This window comes from Seriola dumerili, unplaced genomic scaffold (assembly GCF_002260705.1).
Source record: "Seriola dumerili isolate Sdu_G_001 unplaced genomic scaffold, Sdu_1.0 BDQW01000668.1, whole genome shotgun sequence".
NCBI classification, from domain to species: Eukaryota; Metazoa; Chordata; class Actinopteri; order Carangiformes; family Carangidae; genus Seriola; species Seriola dumerili.
The window spans coordinates 1,867,606-1,891,077 of record NW_019174923.1 but is presented as its reverse complement, the minus strand read 5'-3'; the positions used below and the strand labels follow the sequence as shown (position 1 = coordinate 1,891,077).

Below are 23,472 nucleotides of genomic sequence, written 5' to 3'. Positions count from 1 at the left end.
TGTCTTTGAGGAAGACGAATTGGTGGATAGAGTTACAGTATATAGCATAGCATAGCATAGCAACAGCAAGACTTTATGAAAGTGTACGTACCCTCGGGATACAACCTTGATCACCTTTGCATTGCTAAATGTTTGGTGAAGAAGAAGAACAAGTGCAGCAGCTTTCCATCATACTGTATCTAGATAATTCAGTCAGTCCATTATGGCTGCCATTTGGATTCGCCAAAGTAATTTAAGTCTTTTAGGACCCCTCCTCCTCAAAGAAAACTTTCCGACCATGCCAATCACCATCAATATTCATGTGAGCTTTTAACATGTTAAAGCTTCCATTAAAGAAAAAAGAAAAATACAAATGGCAGTGCGGATTCACTTCCAGGAATCGGTGTTTGAAACTGTGTAAACCTGATGCTGGCTGATAAAAGACTGGTTGATGGAAGGTTAATCTTATGTGAATAAATAAGCTCAGAAATGCGCAAACACCAGTTCTTTTTAGTCTTGTTTGAGATTTGTGAAAATGATCATTTTGAAAAATGTATATGTGAGTGTGTGTGTGTAAGGTTTCATTTCAGCTGTCTGAATTCACTGACACGCTCTAGCTTCAGTCCAATCACACCTCTGACTGAACAATGAGCTGGCTCCATCCATACAGCCACCAAATAGCATTTAGATGATACAGAAATAGTACTCATTCAAAATACAATTGAGGATGTAATGAATGTCAGAAGACCATGTCAATGAATGTTTGATTGAATGAGTTTTTAATTCTGAGTCCATTTTAATATTAATGTAATTTATCTAACCTATGAGACCTGGACTTGGTGTAATCGAAACTTTAAGTCAGACAAAGTTAGCTGCCTAGCGATGCACACGGAGGCACGACTGCAGCAGAATAAAACACAATGACAAGACCGGACTCAGCTGCTCCTGTTTGTTTTGTTAGATGGTGCACTGGGTGTTACTATTGGCCCCATGAAGTAACAAAGCCAGGGTGTAAATGGCTCCTTGCATAAATTTTTGGCAGGCAAAAATACTGGCACACATGACATGATGTCTTTTTGGGCAGCAGCAACAGAAGTTTGTTTGGAATATATAAAAGAGGAACTGGGTCATTAGCGCCTTGGATGAACAAGCGTGCCACCAGAAACATGTAATCTCTTCAACTGAAAACCCAGGGGACATAGTTCCACGCTGCCGTGAAGACGTTTGATTGGCGTGCCTTCTCCTGGAAGCTTTGTATAAATAAACAAATGGATTTTAAGATGCAACCTTGAAGCTGATCCTATCTCACTTCCTCTCCCTCCGCAGCTCTCAAAGGAATTTCCCAACCTTAGAGCAAACCACAATGCATCGACTCTTAACATTTGTCATTCCCTCCCTGTCTATCCTTTTCTCTCTCCATCATTCCCCGACTGTTCGCTGGATGTTACGAAGACAAGTGTTCACAGGATCCTCAAAGCGAGCGAACATTGTCTCATCTCCCAACTGCCTTCTCTCCTCCGATCCCCATCATGCCCTCAGTGTCTAAGCATGGAAAGACAACCAGGCAAAGCATACAGCTGCTCGCCTCCTTTTTCTCTGTCCTTTACCGCCTCTGTTGCCAGCCTCCCCTCCTCCTGCTCACTGCTTAAAGTACAAACCTTCGCCAGAACCATGAGAGAAAAGGACGTAAAATTGGTTTCCTCACATTCGCCCCCCCCCCCCCCCCCCCCCCCCAGTCCTTCCCACTCTCATCCTCCTCTTCCCTTTTCTCTAAGCTGGCTCTTAAAGTGAAAAACATTCAGTCAAAGCAAAGATGTCGATCCTTCCCTCCTTGCACTGTCTACTCTCCTCCTCTCCCTGCAGTTTTACAAAGTTGTGGTTTAAACAGCATGTCACAGATCTCACTTTTCATTCCCCTTCCTTCTTTAAACACCTTTTTGTCTTCCTCTTACGTGCTGTCTTCATATCCTCAAATTTAAGCTACAAAGTATTTATTACAGTCAGACAAGGCTGGGTGAAAAAAATGTCAATTTTTAAATCTCAGCAGGTGTAATGGAAAATAGTCCTAATTCCGTCCCAGCTGTGCAAATGTGGATATTTCTGATTGACGGCAAAGTGACCCTGAGACAGGCGGGAAGGAATCCGAGGTCGCAAAGTGAGTTCAAATTGTTATTGATCAGTGTGTCCTGCAATTCACATTAGTTCTCGCAGCTAGCTCTGCTTGTCGTCATCACACACGCCGAGTGACCCACCGCTAAGAGTCTTCACATTTTGGGTTTTTTTCATGGAAGGGCCAAAGTTCAACATCAAAGGGTTTTAAAAATACATGTTTGCACAAATAGATTGTTGATTTTTTCAGTTGTCTTTCTCCTTTGAGTTACTTACTGAAAACACAGGCATTCACCATTACCCCAAAAGCAGCAAGTCGGCCAAATGAAAAGGCAAATTACGCTGACACTGTTATGGTTAAGTTTTAATCTGATGTACCAGATGGTTTGTTACACAGAACCATCTGGGAAGGCCTCATTGGATGGAAAAGGGCAGGTGCTTTCAAAATAATTACCTGGCAGGTGATTGGATGAACCATCTGTCAATCATATGACGTGGTGGGAGAGCGTCAAAGAAGAAACAAAAAACAAGCCACGGTCTGAGGAGATTTGAAAGCTAGTTAGCGTGTCGGTAGATGATTCTTGCTGTCTTTGAAGGAAAATTTGCACATAAAAGTCACTCTTAAGGAATAGTTATAAACAGTTGCTTCCCCATGGCTGCCAGTCGTTTCGTAAAAGAAACCAACAATGTCCTATCATTATCTTTTAGCTGCTAATAGACAAGAGTTAAAATTCTGACAGTGGCCTAGAGTCTTTGTCACTTCGGTGTCAGCTGTTGTTTCTATGAACTTGCTGAAAGCTCTAACGCTGTTGATTTCTTCTCCCTCTGGCGCCCTTTCTAATTTTCTTCTCTTTTTCAGCTGGTCATTCAAAACACCAGCATTCACCAGTCTACCAGAAGAGTACAGTACTTCTTCCATCCTTTCTTAACTCCTCGCCCCCCTCCATGTCTGTTGAAAGACAATCTTCTGTCCCACATTCTAACAAAGTAAAGCAACTTTTTATCTCTTCTTCTTTCCTTCTCTTCTTTTAGCAGATCCTTTTAGTCTCCTCCTGGGAGACGGAAGCGCCCGGTCCCCTTGTTTGTGTCGTTCGTTCTCTCGTGCATGCTTGAGAGCATTCAAGTCAAGGACACAAGCTCGTTTTTTGATTTACATGATGAAAAGAATTAATTAAACAGCAGCGATGGGACCCTGGGGTTCCTGTCACCTAAGAAGGGGAGGAAGGCAAAAGTAGGAGGGCAGAATGAAAGAATGGAGCTGACTGGAGGAGGGAGGGACAGGAAGGACAAGAGGAAAGACGGGGGGGGTTGTGTAAAAATGAAAAGGAAAGGAGGACAAGTTGCATGGTGTGAAAGAGAAAGGGAGGACATACAGGACGCTGGGAATGAAAGAATGGGAATTAGAGAGCAAACAGACAGAAAAGAGAAAAAGAAGAGCGAAAAGGGACTGGGATATCTCCAACACTTGACACCTCTACGACAACACACATAAACACAAACGACACACATACACACTCAGCCACACAAGGGACGGGGAGTTAGTGTTAGCATCGGCACCGATGCTCGCTCTATGACACTGTACATCTCTAAGGAGAGGGACTCGAACACGCGAGGTCTGCGTAGGTCGCCTTAATTAGCCACACATCCCGCTACGCAAGCTCCTCAGGGGGTTTAACAGGGGCATGGAGGGTGAGGAGACGAAGGATAGGGGAGACAGAAGGGAGGGTGAGGAAGCGAGGGAGGAGTGGGTATTAGAGCAAAGGGAATAAGCCAATGGGATTGGAAGGTTATTTAAAGCATGGCCTACAAAAACATTCAGAAAAGTGCAGTGTGTATGTTTGCATGGATGTTTATATGTCTAGATATGTGTGCATGCATGAAATGTGACCTACTGTATACCATGCATGTGTATTGACTTTACAGTCGGCATGAACCCTGCGCAGCACATACAATAAATTCATCATGTGTGTGGACCTGGTGCATGCATGTGTGTGCGTCTGCAAGCATTCGCGCTTGAATATGCGTATGCATATGAGTCCGGCCTGGTGATTGAGTGTGCTCAGGTGGCCAGGGTCATTTCAGTGAGTGACAGAATGATGCTAGGTGAGGCTGTACACATAAACCCCATCCATATTTGCGAGGCCTAATTAGCCAACCCAGGTCATTGCTCAGGGCTGTGATAGAGTGTTGGAGCTGAGGAGCGCTCACCAAACCACACGTAATGAACACGATTGCTGCCTTTATCCCACCGAATCCCACTTTATCCCAACTGTCTTGATGTCCTTTTTCCTGTAATTGACAGCGGGTGCTTTCCTCCATGTATATAAAATGTCTCATAACCTGTAGAATTACAGGGGTATCCTTTGAAGAGGTGTCACTTTTTACTACACACTTTCTGAATTAAAGCTACAGAAGAAACACAGCAAATGGTATATCGGAGGGACTGTCACATGGGTGAACTTACTTATTCATAAATTATGATGAAGCTTGGAGACAAGCTGATGGATCCCAGCTGCATTTACAAGGACTTAAACTCAATCTGGTGACTCATGCTCCCAAAAGGCTTACCTTACAGGATGACAAGTTTATTTTAAAGGTCCCATATTGTATAAAGGTAGATTTCCATGTCTTTTTCGATTATAAAGCAGGTATAGCTTCTATATCAATACTGTGAAAGTATCAAAGTGCTCAGACCACGGAGAAATGCACACAGCCTGTATTCAGAAACTGAGCCTTAAAACGAGCCGTCAGGACTTCTGTAATTTTGTGATGTCACAACAAAGTAGTCACTGCTCTCAGCCATGCCCCATGAGTGTTTACCTGAAATCTGCTATATTTTTATTTGATCACTCAGAAAACAGCCAATCAGAAGAGAGGCTCAGAACCTCTTTTCTGATTGGCTCACTGACCTGTTGTTACTGGGCTCCATAGAGAAGTCAGGAGATGTAAAACTACATTGAGATGGTTTTTGGTACTAAAACCTAAGTTTGTCTTCTTATGGATCAACACAAATAAAACAATGGAAAAGTAGAGACCTTCATATGTATGATAGTATATATGGGGCCTTTAAGAGGGTTTATTCACTTGCAGGAAGCCGGTTTGGCTGCAGTGTCAATGTGAACAATGATTCCAGAAAGTCACATTTTTCCCACTGTGGGACCAAGGAAAGCTCTTGAGGATGCATGTTTTTATTTGTTTAAACCTGAAGTTGAACATTTTTTAGAAATGAGCTTCCTCAAACACTGTTCCCTCCCCTCTCTGATCCCTTGAACCTTCTTCTCTTTTTTCACTTTTTACTTTTCATCCTTTAGCTTTTTCCGCCCCCTTTGTACTGTCCACCTCCAACTTACAAGTCTTACTTCCTTTTTATCTTTCCTCCTTAATCTCTCCCCTCCTGTCATACTTTCCCCTCTCCTGATTCTTCTCTGTCCTCTTTCATTCCATGCTCACCCACATGATCCTCTCTCAGTCCCTCTTTCCTTCTCCTCTCTTGTCAAAGCCCTGTTGCTGCTCATCAGCTGTAAAACCAGCACATCTTTGCAGCTCTCACGCACAAACTCAGCTCCTACTACAAGAAAAAAAAGCCCACTTGGGGGAAGACAAAATGTTTGTTTGGGGCCAAACTATTTTCCAGGGTCAAGGTGTGAGAGGACAAAAAAAACATGTCTAACAAAAAGATGGAATGGCATTATCGACCTTTTGCAAACCAACATGCTTGAGTGGAATTGAAACAGAAAAATATGGTCACAGAAAACAGAATAGTCAATCTGTAAGCAATCAAGGAGGAGATGGAGAAGAGGGGATAATGGAAGATGAGGAAAAAACAGAGAATAGCGTAAACAAAAAAAAAAAAAAGAGGACGGAGAAAACCGTGACGCTTCAATACACTGTAAAACAACCAAAATCCCATACTGTCTGAGTCTATATGTATGTGTATGCACCTTCAGAGACACTTTTGGCCTCAATTCTCTATTGTGCAATCATGGGAAGAGAGATGAGGGAAGGAAGAAAGGCAGAAAAGACTATTACCACTGGAGTGGTCATTTCCTTTGCTCTTTGTTAAAGGAACCCCTCAGAACCTTGTGTATGTGTGTTTTCCTGTTCTATTATCCCTGTGGGACAAATCTATACTCAGAGGTTGAGGGGCTGAAATATAGTCCATAAAACCCATCTATAATATACCGGAAAGTTGAGTGTTTGGAAAAGCAGAGTGGGTGGATGGCTGATGTTAAAATTGCACAGCATGTTGGAGAGATATAAATCAAAACAGTTTTCACTGCTTAAAGATTTTTTTTTTAAAGTTAAGCTCAAGCTAACACATTAGGGAATTGGAGGTTGGAGACGAGATGATTTTTAGAGATTCAGTTTAGGTTTAGGAAATGATCTGGAGAAAGTTTAATCCACATCACTAACCTACAGTGCAGTTTGAACAATCAACCAAACTCTTAGTTCGACTTTTTCAAGGCATCGTGCCACTTGGGCTATTGAGATGAAACTTAAAGTGATAGTTGTGTGGGGTTCTGTGAGGTACTTATACATATTACCTGCAGTAGATTCGGATCAGCGCTTGTGCGCAGGAATACGGAAGTTTAATGGTTGAGAAAATGTAGCTCCAAAGGAAAGGACTGTGTGTTGGCAAGATAAAGTGGTGAAAATAATATAACGCACACTTGACACATACTGATATTGGCTTTTTTTGGTGGGCAAGTGGGTAAAACACGTAATTGCTAATCACTCGGCTTCTATGCCGGTACTCCTGGCTACTGCTCTAAACTGATATAAGCGAACTATCACTTTAAGGGCTTTAGGATTGTGATAAGTAATTGAAGCTGTTGAAGTTCACAGTCATTTTAGGTTTGGGGAAATTCCACCTCTTACATTTTTGCTGCCATTCCAATGCAATGAAGGTGAATGGAACTTTGTTTGTGGTGCTTGGATCACAACCTAAAATGTCTTTGTCTTGGGTTAATCCACAAACTATTTTGCACCACAGAAATAGTCCATATGCAAACTGTTAATGCACTGGTGGTTGTTGGAATTTGCTTGACGTCTTCCTGGATGCATATTCCTCATATGTGCTTGCAAATAAAATTGCCTTAGCTTGACTTGAATGGGTCTATGGATTGTCCAAGGTAACTGAAAGATCTCACAACCTGAGATTGATACCAAAACTATCCACATGGCAAGAGTCACACTGAGGATTAAGTTCAGGTCAGGGGTTAATGCCAGGCATAGAGTTTAATATGTATCCAGAAAAAGGTGAGGAGATGATGTAGTCAGTGTAAAGCATGAATGAGAGCAAATATTCAATGTTTTGTGTGTTAGTGTCCATTGGTGTGCTTATGTTTATGTGGTATCAGGGGGCTTCTGTTTGGGCCCTAGTTGGCACAATGGGGCAGAGAAACGTGTCAGACACACGCAAATTGATTCTACATACTCACAACATCAACATGTGACATATCTCCCTCTCTCACACAAACACAAATACACACACACAAACCAATGGGATACAAGTGTAACTATCTAAAGGGAATTCTCCATTTGACTCTCTCCAGGGACAAACACTAACAGCAACAGTGTCACGCTCTCGGGGCCATTTTATTTCTCATTTTTCTTGTTTTATTTTCCAGTCCCCTCTCACTCACTTTAACGCTCTCATACTCACTCTCCCTTTCTTCCTCTTGCTCCCTTTCTGCCCTCTCTCACTTGTTGGCAGACATCCCTCTCTCTTCCTCTCCTTCCTCCCTCTTGCTGTGTTTTTTAATCCCCATGTGTGCCAACTGAGACTGCAGACATCTTGGCCTCATGTCTATGCTGTCTATGTGAATGTGTGTATGTGTGTGTCTGTGTGTGTATCCCAGGGAGACTGCCAACACTCAAACAAAAGCTCTCTGTTAAGTGAGTTTGTCTTTACAAACGACTAAAACCATACAACACTTAACCCCATGCCCTGCATCTTAACCTCTTCTTGTGTGGATTTAAACCAATTCAAACATAAAGAAAAAACTTAATCCTTAAACTTGTGTGTGTGTCTCTGAGTGGAGCTCTTTTTGTGATTCAGGTTTCAAAAGTATAAGCATCCTTCGGAAAAGTGCAGGCTCCAAGGAGTTTTATTTTTTGAGGAACAGAAGAGTGACTCAGTATAATCTAACATTCGTGTGTCAGAGCAGACTTTCTCCACCTCTCCAGTTAGCGATGTCTTTGAATTTGTCACGTATTTGATTAAAGTTGATATGAGTCGCTGTACTTCATTTGTTCAAATGAAAACAGTACAATATTTGACTGTGTGTAACATGTCTGCGCATGTGTTCATTCCAATCAATATAAAGCAAAGATAAAAAGACACACACACACACACACACACACACACACACACACACACACACACCGCTGTTTGTGTTTGAATACCTTATGACAAGTTTATATAATTTTTATGAAAAGTATGACCTCGGCTAATGAATAACTTATGTCACGTTAGCACACATATCAAGCACAAAAAATAAATACATTGTGACAAAGACGCACACGCGCTTTCTCACACTCATTTCTCCATATATCTCATATATAAACATGTTGAAATGCACACATTCATAGATACTCACACTTGTATACCCTTATACTCATACACACACAGGCTATTCTCACATTATGAATGCATTTATTTATTTATTTATATTTATGTATGTGTATATCCTTGACAGTGTGCATGTATGTTAAAACACTCAGTAAGTGGGGTCAAAAAGGCTGAGTCTGACTTTCCCATTGACTTGAATGGGAAAGTGGTCTCAGACCTTTGGATCCCATTGTACGTGCAAGTGAAATATTCAATTCTGGCCTAGACAGCTGCCCATGCATAAGCTTACCTGTGTGTTCAGTCATGCAGTGATGCATACAGCAACATGTTCATCATTATGTTTGTATGTATATGCAAGTACATATGTTTATGTTTTTACATAAGTTTGTGTATCCTTGTAAAGGTTGTGCAAGTGTGTGTTGAATGTGTGTGGGAAGCTACATTAATAGTATATGAGCTGAGCTGGAAACATGCCTGTCAAAATGTCTACACTATTTATCATACATAAACACTGGGAACTCTGGGAGTGTGAGTACATGGTTACTTTAAATTTTATATGTTAGGTTTCTTGCTGCATGTGCACAGTTCTATCTACAAAAAACCAGTTTGTCTTTTCATAAGGTTTGTAAATTTGTGATTGATACTGTAGAATATCAAGAGAGGATGTTGTTTTCTGTCTTGGATTTAGATTTTAAATAGAAATTCAATCAGCACCCAGAATATGTAAAAAACTGATTTGGTTGAGAGACTTTTCTTTGCTGTACAAGGATTTCACTTTTTGCACAGTGCTCACGACAGAAACGTATGCAGCACTACTCAGGATGATAAATTCATCAGCAGTGTTCAACAACTGTCACTTTATACTTGAAAGATGGAAAACAACAATCTAGCAACTTTGTAAAAACCATAACATTAATTCACTGTCATAGTTTTTGATCTGAACAAGAGAAAGCACATGGAGTGATTTGTCTTCTGAAGAAAGTCTACCTGTTTGAATGATAGAATAATTCCTGCAATTTTGGTATCATCATCTTTAAATTGCAACAGTTAGAAAGCAACTGGAGGTATGTTTACTATAAAAGGTTCAGGTCACTGAAGGACTACTTTGATAAATGATAAAAAAGAAATTTTTTTCTAACCTAACAAGATAGAGCTTTTAGCTGGGGAACTTTTATTTTACAAATGCTACAGTTTCATTGCTTTCTTGGAAAAGCACTGGCATGATTTTGTTCCATCCCCAAGAAGAAGTCTAAATAAATCCAGATTCACCTTCTTATGATGTTATAGTTTGCACAGAATAGTCTGCCATAAAGAAAGTGCGTTCTTCATACTCAATAATTTAATTTTTACTGCAAAATCATTTAATGGAGAATTTTTTCTTTACTGTGTCTGCTGCTGCAAGCAAAGGGCTCAGGATGATGAAAAACTTGGAAGCTATTTAGTACACGCACACACATGCATGCACACATGCAGATAAATAGCATGTCATCGTATGGAGTGTGGACAGTGCATTACCCCAGTTCTGGTATTGAACGAGGCCCATTAGCAGTGTTAATCTATAGATCTAATCATGATCATGAAATAGAGCACTGCTCCCATTCTAGCTGCATCGGCCACACTCATAAACTATGGCACATTTTCCTCATATAACCCACCAGACAAAACTGAGGTCATCTGGAGCCTGTTCCACTTCTTGTAAGGTTTAATTTATTTAACACGCAGAGTAATAAAACAGACTGTAAACAGAGTTGGAGGAAAAGAGAAAGTAATTTTGCAAGTGAGACAGAACTCCCGAGAGTAACAACGTAACAACGGTGAAAACTCAACAAGGTCAAACCTACTGTATAAGAAACAATATGTATAAATGGAAAATGACAAGAATAATTCAGGAAAACATACACACACACACACACACACACACACACACACACACACACACACACACACACACACACGTAATAACATGATTTTAAAATGATATTAATGACCAGGGAAAGATAACTGAATAATAACTTGAAAACATAATCAGATGAATCTTGCTTGAGGGTGCCTCAATGGTATTTTGTACAAGGAAAGGAGACACACATGCACATCAAAACATCTCATTACAGTTTTATTTTTAATAGCACTGGTAAGGCTACACAGCGGCAGAAGGGCAGGGAGGCAGAACTATGTGGAGTGTCAATAACACAGTATGACTGTGCTGTGTAATTATAGCTAAATGATACCAGAATGGTCAAATAGTGAGAAATACACAAATAATGAATAATTACTGTATAACCAAAATCAATAAAGAAACAAATGAGAGCTGTAGGAGAGCTTTGATCAAAACTTGTGCACAAACAGGGCGCTTTAATGGAAAAATAACTGGGGTCTACTGGGACACGTGACGGTGGCGCAGTAATTACAGTCATCATGATCAACAATTGGTTTCTTTTTTTGGTCGCGGATAACTGTCAACCTACATGCATATATGCAAAAACACTATATATGTAAAACAGCATGCAGACACCCACCGCACAGACACACACACACACACACACACACAAGCGTAAACAGAAACACAACCACACATTTAAACGCGCCTACGCTGCGGTTCTAATTACTGCATCCACTTCCCATGAATTCCCCATTATATGCATACACTGAACACCATTTAATGTCAGATCGTATTATATCAAAGAATTACAATAGGTAACAGGAATCAGTTCACAAGATTAATTGTCAGAGGTAGTAATCATTCCCGCCCTCTCATTCATAAAAAAAACAAAACAAAAAACACACTCACCATTTCATGTCTCAACCAGTAATCACTCATTATAGATTAATACAGATCAGCTCTTTTAATTAGCCATCCCACCCACGCAATCGCTGATAAAAGCCTGTGATCTTGCTTGTTTTGTGCAGGCAACAGTCTGTATACACTCTACATGTGTTTGTGTGTGTGTGTGTCTTCCCTGTAGTAAAAAAAAAAAGTCAGCTTCATTCTACATTCATCATAGCTTTGTATCATTAGGGAGGTAACACAGCACTGCTGCACTGAATCAGCCCTGCTTCCTGTGTGTGTGTTCTGCCCTTGTTTGCAAAAGCCTGTGTATTCATGCATTTGTGTACATCAATACACATGTATATATATGTGCCTGCAGCATCATAATCTGAGCTTTGAGGCACCTCTTTTGTTTACAGTATCACTTTGAAGATGGCAGGAGAGTGTGTGTGTGTGTGTGTTTGTGGTGTGGTGTGTGTGTGTGTGTGTGTGTGTGTGTGTGTGTGTGTGTGTGTGTGTGTAAGTGGATGTGAATGACTGTGTGCTTGTATCTGTGACTCTCTGGGCATGTCTTTGTGAAAGACATATCATAATCTGGTTTCTAAAGCATCACTCTCTGTGTTTACCCTTATGCCACTTTGATGAGTTTTTCCTTCAGGCCAAGAACAAGAAAAAAAAAAAAACTCAATCATAGATGGTTACATGCCAAATCCCAGAGAAATAAGAAGCTGCTTAGAATCACCTCCATCTCAACACCTTAAACAGCGCGACCCTGATGAATGACAACAGGCCAGGAAAATGACTTCTTTGCCTCAAGGCCGCAGTGGCTGGCAGTTTTCAAAATTCATCAGACGCCTTCAGTATTTCACCAGCCACACTGACATGACGTGCACCACAGGAGTATGAATCCATGAGCAATTCATTGCAAGAATTATCCCAAAAATGTTACCATAGCACTACTGTTTCTATTCAAAGTATCCACCAATTGACCGCTTGCCAAGTAGTTGTCCAATCATACCTTAGCAACTGTAAGTGGGCACAGCAGGCCTGTCAAATGTTCCAGTGTTCAACATGTCAGAGCACCGTGCTTGGGGCTGTAGTAGAGCCATGATCTGCATTTAAAGAGTCAGACTTTTTTAGCCTCTCCATAACCAAAACACACAAGAGCAAAAGTGTAAGGAATTGATTAAATAGTGTGATTATCTGCTCTAGCATCAGCTGCAAACATTAGCATGTCTGGCTAACTAGAAATTAAATGCTACTTCCAAGGCCAGGAACATGTCATTAGATAGCGTTAAATAAATTAGCATTAAAAAAAAAAGAAAAAAGCCTAGCTCAAAACTGGCACATTAACTGTTCAGGATTTCTTCACTGCATGGAAACCAGGATTGGATGACATCAGAGTCTAGGGTAACCTTAGTAGTTCTTCTAATGTTAAAAGTGAAAACATAAAGTTTGAATTGACCTCTAATGGCTGTAGTGATTATGACAAGAGCAAAGGAGAAAACTAACTAAATAACAAGAGGTTGGGGTGGATGAATGGATCGACAAAACACAGGACTTTGCCACTAAATTAGTGTTTTATAACAATTTCATCATTCATCATTTTAAACTCCTTGTTTCATGAGAAAATGGAAAGCTTGATACATCCTGTAACCTTAGCATACATAGGCTACTTTACAAACACACATCTGATGGAAAATTTGAATCGTCTTACATTCTTCATTTGAGAGCTCAAAGCTGTTGTGACATCACCTTCTCTCCTACAGCACATTTGGATTGTTCGTTGATGCTGATGCTGCCCATCAATCAAGGCTAGGCGTGGCTAACGGCTAGCTAAGTGGTGCTAATTGAGCTAAGACCCTGCAATAATACTTTCATGAAATTCCAAATGATTCATTAGTACTGCTCTCAACCAACACAGAAAGACAGAAGACAGGGAGGAGAAAAGGAGGAATTGAGATGAGAGATAGTGAGTGAAAAAGAGATGGATGGACGGGTAGAAAACATGAAGGAGGAGGGGGAAAAGAGCTAAATAATAAACAGAGAAGATAAACATATCTGTATCCATATTTTCCATTCGAACTGCTTTCCATTCAGCCATGGCTAACACAGTTCCCAGTTGACTTTGTCACAAACACAAATATACAGTAAATACAGTAGTCTATTTTTGGCAACATTCTGGTCAACATGCTAAATCTTGAATCCAATACTCTCACACTGACCAATGTGTACGAGTCTGTGTGGTGTTGATTTTTTGAATTTGCTGAAATTTCACAGAGTAATAGTAGTGTTCCAAAATGTCATCTACTGTATCTGATTTAAAACAAGCACTGAAATACATCAGTTAACAGTTTAAAAAATACACAAGAAAAGAAGAAAGAAGAAAAGAATTATTTCTATAGCCCTTGAAGGTGTGACAGTGAATAACAATAACTACAGTAAGCCCCACTGTGCTTCTTTGTCAAGTTGTCAATCTTAGAATAAGCGTTTTTCTTTTTCAAATTGTTGAGATCTCAATTTACAAAAAGAAAAGTCTTTGACTCGGGTCCTTGGAGCTTGTTTTTGAGTTGTAGAAGTATGTGAGTAAAACCTGCATCAAGGCTATTTTAATTCATTTCAACTGTATGAATTATTAGGCATGCATTGTATTGTGTTTTACGTCTCACCCACACTTGTTGCATGGCACAGATAAAAAAGGACAGAATAAATGTAACAACAAATTCTTCCTAACCATGGACTGGGCTCAGTTAGTGATGCACAAACACAGAAATATAATCAACCACACAACGACAGAACAATTACCAAGCAAACAGCAAATTTAGGATGACACATGGGTCAGTGCTTTCCACAGCCCATCCTGTTTGTACATGTGTGTACTACGTACACGCGTGTGTCCTGGACAAAACAAGCACTTGTAACCCTTCAAGCCGAGTCTATAAATCTGAAACACTTTGATACACACACATCTCTAGGGCATGGATTAGAGGTTGGGGGTCAAAGGTCAAACCAACAGCCAATTAATAGATAACAAAGCCAAGCTTTTCCCTACATTTGTAAATAGTGATCAATAATTCCTGAATCTGGATTAAAGATGGCTCATAGAAGCCTGTACCCATCCACAGTGGATGATCCACAAATGATAAATATTTCATTTTTTTCTTTGTCACACAGCATTTGCTGCATAGCATAATAAGCCATTTTTTAATGAACTGACAGCTTTTACTTCAGAGAAACTGTCAGTGTGAAAACAACCAAGATCTCTTATTACCAAGTGTAGGGCATTAACAGTTTTATGGCCTTGAAGTCGAATAATCAAAGACCTTTTCAGACATTTTATGCTGCGCCCACAAATACTGTGTAAAAAAATAAAAGAAGTGGAATAAGCTAACCAGCTGCTGGATGAAAGAGGAAGCAGCTAAAAAGAAAAAAAGCAGATATGTGAGCTTCAGTCCTACCTCTCTGCTGTGGAGGAGGCCTTCCTCTGACACATCACCGCCAACGAACTGCTTCCCGGTGCCATTTCCTGTTTGATCTCCCACGCAACAAGGTTGCTGGGTTTCACAGCCAGGAAGTTGATGCCTGACTGGAACCACACCCTGCAAAGAGAGAGAGAGAGATCGAGAGAGAGGAAGAAAGAAAAGAAAGAGAAAGTGAGGTTAATCTAAGATCTAAAGATCACACAAGCACATCATAAACAAAAGAGGAAAGAGAGGTTGAGTTGCCACAGTGACAGTTCGGGGGGGAATTTGCTTAAAATTGAATTTGCTTCGCTTGGAATTCCCCTGCCCTGATTTTCGCGCTGATTTTCTTTAATCCCTGATACGTGCCATACTCTCTTTATATAAAATGTCTTTTAAAATTGATTCACGCAGCGTGGTGCCACCTCCCACGGCATGTTTCGGTGGGAGAAGACAAAGGAGTGACAGGGAGAAGCTCTCATGAAAGTTAACATTTTTTACCGCTATAAGTCCTGCGTGGAGGATGAATGGGATGTAGGCTGAGCCGGAGATGATATCTAATACACAAAATGTGATTTTGCTGATGAGAAAGGCTGCAATGAATTGGGCCAATTTCTGCGTGATATGATTTGGGGTTCTGTTTCATTTTGTTAAGCGAGGGCAACAGTTCTCCTCCTTTTTCCCTCTTATCAGCACCGCTTTCACCCTTTTTCGCTTTTTTACTCTTAAAAATTTTCTTCTCACCGACAGTCACACAAATATACATTAACTCTCCTACCTGTCCCTCACTTGCCATCCCTTCATCTGCCCCAGTTTCCCCCTCTTCTCTCTCCAGTTAGATCGTTGCTGTTCATCTCTTCCCGGGCTGTCTTCCTTGTTTTTTCCCCTCCCCTTTTTCCTCCCTCGCCCCTCTTGTCTTCAACTCTCCCTACTTCCATATTTGTTTCAGTTTTCTATTAGATCTCATATCCCTTCCTTTCCTTCCCATCTCTCCTCTGTCTTTCCCCTCCTTCCCTTCCAGATGTCTCCTATTCATCCTTCCTCGCCATTCCCTCGTTGTTCTCTTTATTTTCCTCACCAGATCTCCTCTTTCATCTTTCATCTCTTCTTTTCTCAGCCTCACCTCCTTTCATCCATCCCTATGTGATTTTGTTCCCCCCTCCCTTCTTTCCCCATATACCTTGCCTCATCCCTTCCTCTGTCCCTCCTCCATCCTTCAATCTCAAAGCATCCTATGGTTAATCTCTTTACCCCCCTGCCCCCCCCCCCTCCCTAATCCGTCCCTGTGTGTTTTGTTATCACCTTGACAAGACACTCCCTCAGTTTATTAACACACTTTATAGGCACATATGCACATGCACACACAAGCTTGTTTACTGCTTCTCTTATTAACACACTTACAATAGTCTCTGGCAAACAACAAATACCAGCACAGACATATTCTCCAATAACCTTTTTCCTCTAAACAGAAGGGGGGGGGGGGGCTGCCAACCCTCTTTGTCTCCTTTCTCATTATTACTTTCTTGTGTTTGTCTCGCTTCATGTCGTGCCAAAAACTTGCCTGCAAATATGTCACGCCCGTCCCTTGACATGCTATCTGTACATTTGTTTGTGAGTGTGTATGTATATATAATACACCTGTGTGTGTGTGCGTGTGCTGTATAATAAGCTAAACAACATGCTTTTTGGTGTTTGGCATGAGGGACCGGCCCTCCTGTGAAAACTTGAAAACCCACTTTTTTCTTTTCTTTTTCTGTTTCACTCTGAACTAATTTCTTGGTTTATTTTAAAAGGAGGAAAAAATGTTCCCTAGTTGACCATTGTTTGTGTGCTATGGTTAGGAGAAATTGAAAGTAGCGAAAAAAAAAAAAAAAAGTACACAATGTTTGAGTCTGGTGTGTGCAAGTAGCTCCCAAGCAGCGTGTGTGTGTGTTAGTGTGTGCAGAAACACAGCATAGAATAACGGGCGGTCCGTCTAAAAACTCTTTCATAATTCAACAGCTGAATGTTACATAAAATCAAGAAACTCCCCACAATTTCTTCTGCTTCCTCTGGTTCTCTCTCTCTCTCTCTCTCTCTCTTCCTGTCTGCTCTATCTCCCCCAACCTCACCCTCTTCTCTTCTCTTGCTCCCTGCTATTCACTCCCTCCTCCACCAGCCCAGAATTTAAGATAATCCACTTCAAAGGAAATTTACCGCACCCAGGCTGTGGCAACAAAAGTATGTAAAGCAAAGCAATGAGAGAAGAAGAAAAACAAAACAAAACAAAAAGAAAACAGGAGATATAATGTGAATGACAGACTGACAGGAATGGAGTATATGGGAACACAAATGTATGCCTGAACACCGGCTGAGAAAAGTTTATCCTAGAGATTCTTAGAAGACAAGGTCGTGGCAAAGACGAATCAAAAATAAAACCCTGGAAAAATAAGATAATAAATAACTACTCCAGCGTGTGAGATCTGCAAGCCTCATTCTTGGTAATGCAAAATCAAATAATTTCTTGAGCACTTTGATATAAAATCTTAAAATATATACAAAACACATGTAGAGGAGGATTCCAACAGCGCAGCCACACGAGGATCAGAACTGTGACAGGCGTAAAAAATGCACACCCACATTAGCCCAAAGCCAATGCCATTACAGAAAGTAGGGGGCCTGTCAGCGAGCATTTATCGGACATGCTACCTGAAGAGTGACAACCAAACACTGCAACAATTATTCATGTCACAACAAGCAGAAAATACCTACATTCTGTGCAATTGTAGGGTATTTACTCTATATTATACCATTTAAGGAAAGTACAGATCAGGGTTGAGGAAACAATAATATTGTGGTGGTTTCCTTTGATGTCACTCACATGTTCTTCTTTTAGTTTCATTGCAAACAGCCCTCACCGGAGAAAAGCACAGGCCGTACAGCTGACTATATGCGGAGAAAATATTGTGATTGTTTTGGCAGATAATAGATGTTTTACTTAGTACGTACCCCAAGGTCTCCTGCTGCACTGAGGCTTTACTGATGTCCCTCGCTCGCAAGTCGCTTTGGATAAAAGCGTCTGCTAAATTAGTAAATGTGATGTAAATGTAAATATTCCGATTGCAATATGAGTCACGATTTCAGTTGTAATGGACATTTTTGCATTTTCATTTTCACTGGAAAAAATATAAAGATGATGATGATGATGTGATTTGTGTTGGGGCTTGTACCAAACAAGCATGTTCCTTTAACTCTGGAGATTATGATGCGTAGGCCGGGGCATCTCTGTAGCACCACCATGCTTCATTTATGATATGCTGTGACACATTTTACCTTTATCAAAAAAACTGCAGCTCTTGTGAGTTGTATATTGCACTCGGCCATGTTGTGATTTCGATAATATTTCGGTTAATTGTTTATCCCTAATAAGCACTTAATACAACCTACATTTTACTGATAAGTGACCAGTTGCGTTGGTGTGAGGGGTCATATAAAATCACAATGCTTAATATGAAAGGTCATTGTATTGGTTTTACAGCCTGTGGCTTTACTGTTTTAGTTAACTCTCACCGCTCTCATCAGCCCAATTTTCCACAAAAAGACTCCATTTTATGGTACCTGCCCAGCACCAAAAAAACAGATCCATAAAGTTAGTGACCAGCTTGTGTATGCAGTAGCACATTTAGCATCTAAAAGAGCTAGATGTCCCCCTCCCATAATTCCAAGTGAATGCTATGTTACATCTAAAATGCTGGTATATTTGCCATTACAGTTTTACAAGGCCATAATATGTGTCTGTGACATTATACATTAGTTGTCTGGATGAGTTATTTTTAGAGTACACTAAAAAATGACTAATGTAGCCTATTTATTAATGTAAAGGACTTGCAAGCCCAGTATATATTGTATATATGTTTCCATTCTATAAACAATCTTAAATCCCTTTAAAGGAGTCAATTGTAAGTTTTGCGTTTGCTATGTGGCCAACGTTAGCATTAACAGCTGTTTACTTACCAATCTTGGCAAGAGCTTCAACAATCTTTGCCTTTATAAGGCAAGATGTTATAATACACTCTCTGATCAGCGCTACTTCTGGACTGGATGCTATAATGACTCTGTAACAGAAAGTGACAAGAATCCAACTGGGCTGGGGCTAGCTGGTTAGCATGCTAATTCCATTAGAAGAAAAGAAGTGATAGAAATAGCAGCAAAACAAGAGGGTTGTTCTCCGCAGCTGGAGACAGGTCTTGGCAAATAAAGGAATTAAGTTTGATGAACTTGCAACATTTCTTCTAGACTGGTAAGTAAACAGCTGTTAATGCAAATGTTGGCTATGTAGCAATTGCAAAACTTACAAATAGCTCCTTTAAATTCATCACAATGTGCTGCCAAGGGTCTAACACGCTCAAGTGGAAAGTAAAAAATGAATTTAAAACACCACAAGTGAGTATATGGCTTTAAGTGGTTGCCAGTTCATCCCTAAAATTCAGAGATGATGTGTGTGGAAAAGAGTAGATTGATTTCGCTTGCCTGGACTGGAACTGATGAGCACATATAACCAGAAAAACACACACAGACATTCACATATGTAAGACAACACAGCGACACTACTGTCCCACAGTGCAGCTGTCAGGACTTTGTCGTATGTGTGTGTGTGAGTGTGTGTGAGTGTGTGTGCATGTCTGTCAACAAGCAGGATGATGGACAAGGCTGCGTCCCTAAGCTGCTTCTGTCAGATGCGCATACAGCAATAGAGCCTGACAAGTGTCTGTGTGTTGTTCTTTCTCTGTCTCTGTTTTTTTAAGGTAACGCAGGGAGACAAGCAAAACTTCTCCCCATACTCTTTTTTTTTTTCTCTTTCACTTTGCCTCTTTCACCTCCCTCTGTATTTATCACCCTTTGTTTTATTTTTCATGTCAGCGATGCTGCTCTGTCTTGAAGCTGGGTGAGTGATCTGTAACACGCTCTGTCTGATAAACCTCAACAGATATATTTATAGATATCACTTGTCGCCTCTGCTTTCTAATTTTCTACTGAAATGAAAAAAAGGGGCTTTATTTACACAATATTTGTATGATGCTATCAAAGCGAGGAGAACAATTTCAGTGCAATACACTTAAAAACCTTAGACCAAAAATATTAACTGAGCACCTATTCCTCTCTTGTTACCTGGGTGACACTCTTTCACAGCTACACTCTGCTCCTGTTGGCCATTGAGAAGCTCACAGAGCATTACAATTGATTTTCTTTTTTTTTCTGGAGCAGTGCCTTGTTTGTAGGCTCCTTAACTGTAGTTTTCCAAGTGGAAACATAAAAAGTAAGTGAAGAGGAAAAGCAATACGGCATTATGCCAAAAAAGCTACACTGTGCATAAAGTTTCCCTTTTTTTTCCCTCTTTTAAATCACAATTGTAAGTTTAAAATGCATAATGTTTCTGTCAATGTGAGGATGTCTCTCCTTCTGTTTTTGGAGTCCTGTTTATGAGCCCCAGAGGGTCTCTTTACCTCACTTATGCAGATTCTAGTTCTGCTCTATTTTGGCTCATTCCCCAAGAGATATTTTAAATATTCAGGTTTTGCTCTTCAGCTGCTGGTTGATTATGGTAAGAGACGCTATATAATTATACCAATAAAGCTTGTGGAATAGGTCTCATGATATCAATTTTAAGGAAAAATAACCACAAAAATCATTTGCCTTTTACTGTAAGGATTACCAAATACATTTTTATCGATCATAACATCAGAGTCTTCCCCTTCCCATTTACAAAATAAGACTAAAGCTGACACATGTTATGTTGTCTAAAGTGAAAAGTTGAATGGAGAGAGGGAAAGAGAGGAATGCGAATGAAGCATGGCATATTTATAGCTTAGCCTTTCCACACAGGACTACTGACCCAGGAAAGCAAGCAATATGTGTGAGACAAGGATAACAGATTGTTCTGCTAAAGAAGAATCACTTAAGTCCAATTAATTCCCTTTATACCGAACCTTATCTTTTAAATACTCTCTCCGCAACCTCGCCCGCTTTATAACCTTCCAGTGAAAGGGGAAAGAAAGGAAAACAATGTCGTAATTTATTATAGGTGATTGTTCAACACTTGTCAGAAAATGAGATTCTAGTCTACACGCACGCACACATATACAGCTAATAATGACTGTCAATACACACACTATCTCCCCTGTGGCACAGGAGCACAATCAGCACTGACACAAGGTCACGCAGACTTGTGAGTCACATGTATGACTCTATGTGTGAGTAAATCACTGCAGCGTTACTGATAAGAGTCCAGCTGTTCAATCCAAACCTAGTTAGAGCTTTGTCGCAAACATCAACATCTTCAAAACTGGTCGATCTTTCAGCAGCGCGGCTCCTGAGGTGCTGAAAGGACAGCAGGCTGGCCATTAACAGAGAAAAAGATTTTCAAGTACTCAAAAGCTCAGTGAAAAAAAACAGGGCCATGACAAGGAATGAGGTGAATGATAGAAGCATGTTGTGGGCGCCTACAGTGGCTTCCATTCAGGTTCTCAGGGCTTCATTAAACTTACTTCATTCTGTGAAAGTCTTTGCCTCCACACCAATGTCTGAAAAAGCCCGGTGTTTGGTAAATTTATAGGACTCCAGAGAACCTTCCATCATAGCATAAGCCTTTATTGCTTCAAAAGTCTATGTGTTTAGAGCCTGTGGGGTTTAAAGGGCTAAAAAACTGACAGATCTCTTCAGCAAGAACCCTAACCCAAAGGGCTTAGTGAGTCTACCAAGGCTTAAAAGTGATTTGGATGTGTTATTCCAACAAGCGTCAAGTCGGTAAACAATGTTTTAGAGTGAAAAAGTAGATCCCTCAAGGTTCATGTGCTCCTTTTGTATGCATTATTTTGATGTTCTTTTCACACTGTTTTTCATGAGTGATTCAGCCGTTGATTAGAAGAAATGTTTTTTAAGTTTATCAAAATGGCTGGTAAAAAAAAACCCAAAAAAGAACAGAAGACCCATGTCAAAGCTTTAACCAATTCCCGATCTGCTGGAGATGACATTACAAGCTTTGTGTTGCTCTGATCCATTATGGCTACGAAGAGCTACAAAGGAATGTATACATGAGATGCTCCAGGTCTGTCTTGATGGGATCCAAAAAGCTGGTGCCAGTCTCTGTGTTTACCTTTTATTTTCTCTTTCACCTTAACTTTTCACCTGAGCCACACAAACTGCCACTCTTGCTAGTTTCTCAGCAATGGTCTTTACATCAATGTAACGTCAGGAAGATGTTGGACTCTCAGCACTTTAACGTTGGACGGACACTAAATCTTGGATGGAAATGAAAATCATGTTGACGTCAAAACCCGACACTGGCGAACTGACATTGTGACATTTAGCAGATGTTGGGTTTTGCCCCTGACTAAAATGTCAAGATGGTGTTGGCATGAGACGTTTGAATTTTGGACAACACAACTTGAAACCAATGAAATATCACTGTCAGCTGTCGTCAGTATTCTACGTTGGTATTAGACGTCCTGACATTGAATTTTGGTCACCCGATGTCACAACCTGTATTCAACAAAATATCAACGTCCAACGTTGGTTGGTGGCGAGCTGTGTGCCTGCATCTTATGAAATACACTGACATCTGGCTGATGTTTAAGGTACTGAATGGTAAAGCTCCTCCGCCGCTTGGTTCTTTCATTAAGCAGATGGTTTTTAAAAAAAAAAAAAAAGGGCTAGGATGAGTTTTTCAAATGTCTCAAATGTGTGGTAAGGATTGATTTTTATTTATTATGTCTTCTTAAAGTATTCAGAGGTGATCAAAGGCACAGGCATTAAGTTCCCTATGTCTTTGGATCAATGGTTCTTCAAGCACTCTCCCATTTAGTGAACTCATCTTTCTCATTTTCAAGACATTTTTAACCTCATCTCTCTCCAGCTTCACGGCACTACACTGTACACACACAAATAGTACCTCTGACTTTCATCAAGATGTAAAAATTCCCTTTTCCTCCATCATGAGCCTGTTCTTTCTTCCCTGACGATGCTATTCTAGGTTTACAGTGAGCTTTGCTTTCAATACTGCCCGTTTCTTGTAATGTTCAAGGCATTCATTACCACGCAACTCCGGATGAAAGCGTCAGCTAAATGCTTAAAATTTTGAATGCAAAGCCAGAAGACATTCCTCTCATAACAAAAGAGCAAAGTCGGAGCCATATGCTTCGTGTCAGAAAAACACTGCCACATGTTCAGCAGCAGATGTGTCCGAGAGACAAAAGTATAAGAAGACATATTGTTTGTCTGAAGTTGTAGTTGCAGCAGATGTTCTGGGGGAGAACATGTTGGAAAGAGACTGTAAGAGGCACCGTAGAGGTCCAGCTTAATGTGTTTATCCTGCAACCAAACTGTATCCAACATAGGCGTAAATAAAGCCTATGATCGATGAGAGAGCAACCTTTCTACATGATTCCTGCTGTGGTAGAAGCCAAGGCAGTTGTTCTAGCAGCAGTATAGAGTCAATATCTATGTTTTTTTTTTGTTTTTTTTTTAAAAAACCTGTTGCTCAGCTCAGAGGAGGCAACATTATTTACAGTAAGAAAAACAGGATTTTATATGCAAAAATATTCATC

General features: G+C 40.4%; 1 protein-coding gene across 1 annotated transcript in view; it reads right to left on the bottom strand.

Annotated features, from left to right (window-relative positions):
• LOC111236462 (transmembrane protein 132C-like) overlaps positions 1-23,472 on the bottom strand; it is a 218,434-nt gene that overhangs the window by 101,850 nt on the left and 93,112 nt on the right. The window contains exon 4 of the mRNA XM_022765196.1: positions 14,888-15,028. Within this exon, the coding sequence (XP_022620917.1) occupies positions 14,888-15,028 (141 nt within the window). The remainder of the gene's footprint in view (positions 1-14,887; positions 15,029-23,472) is intronic.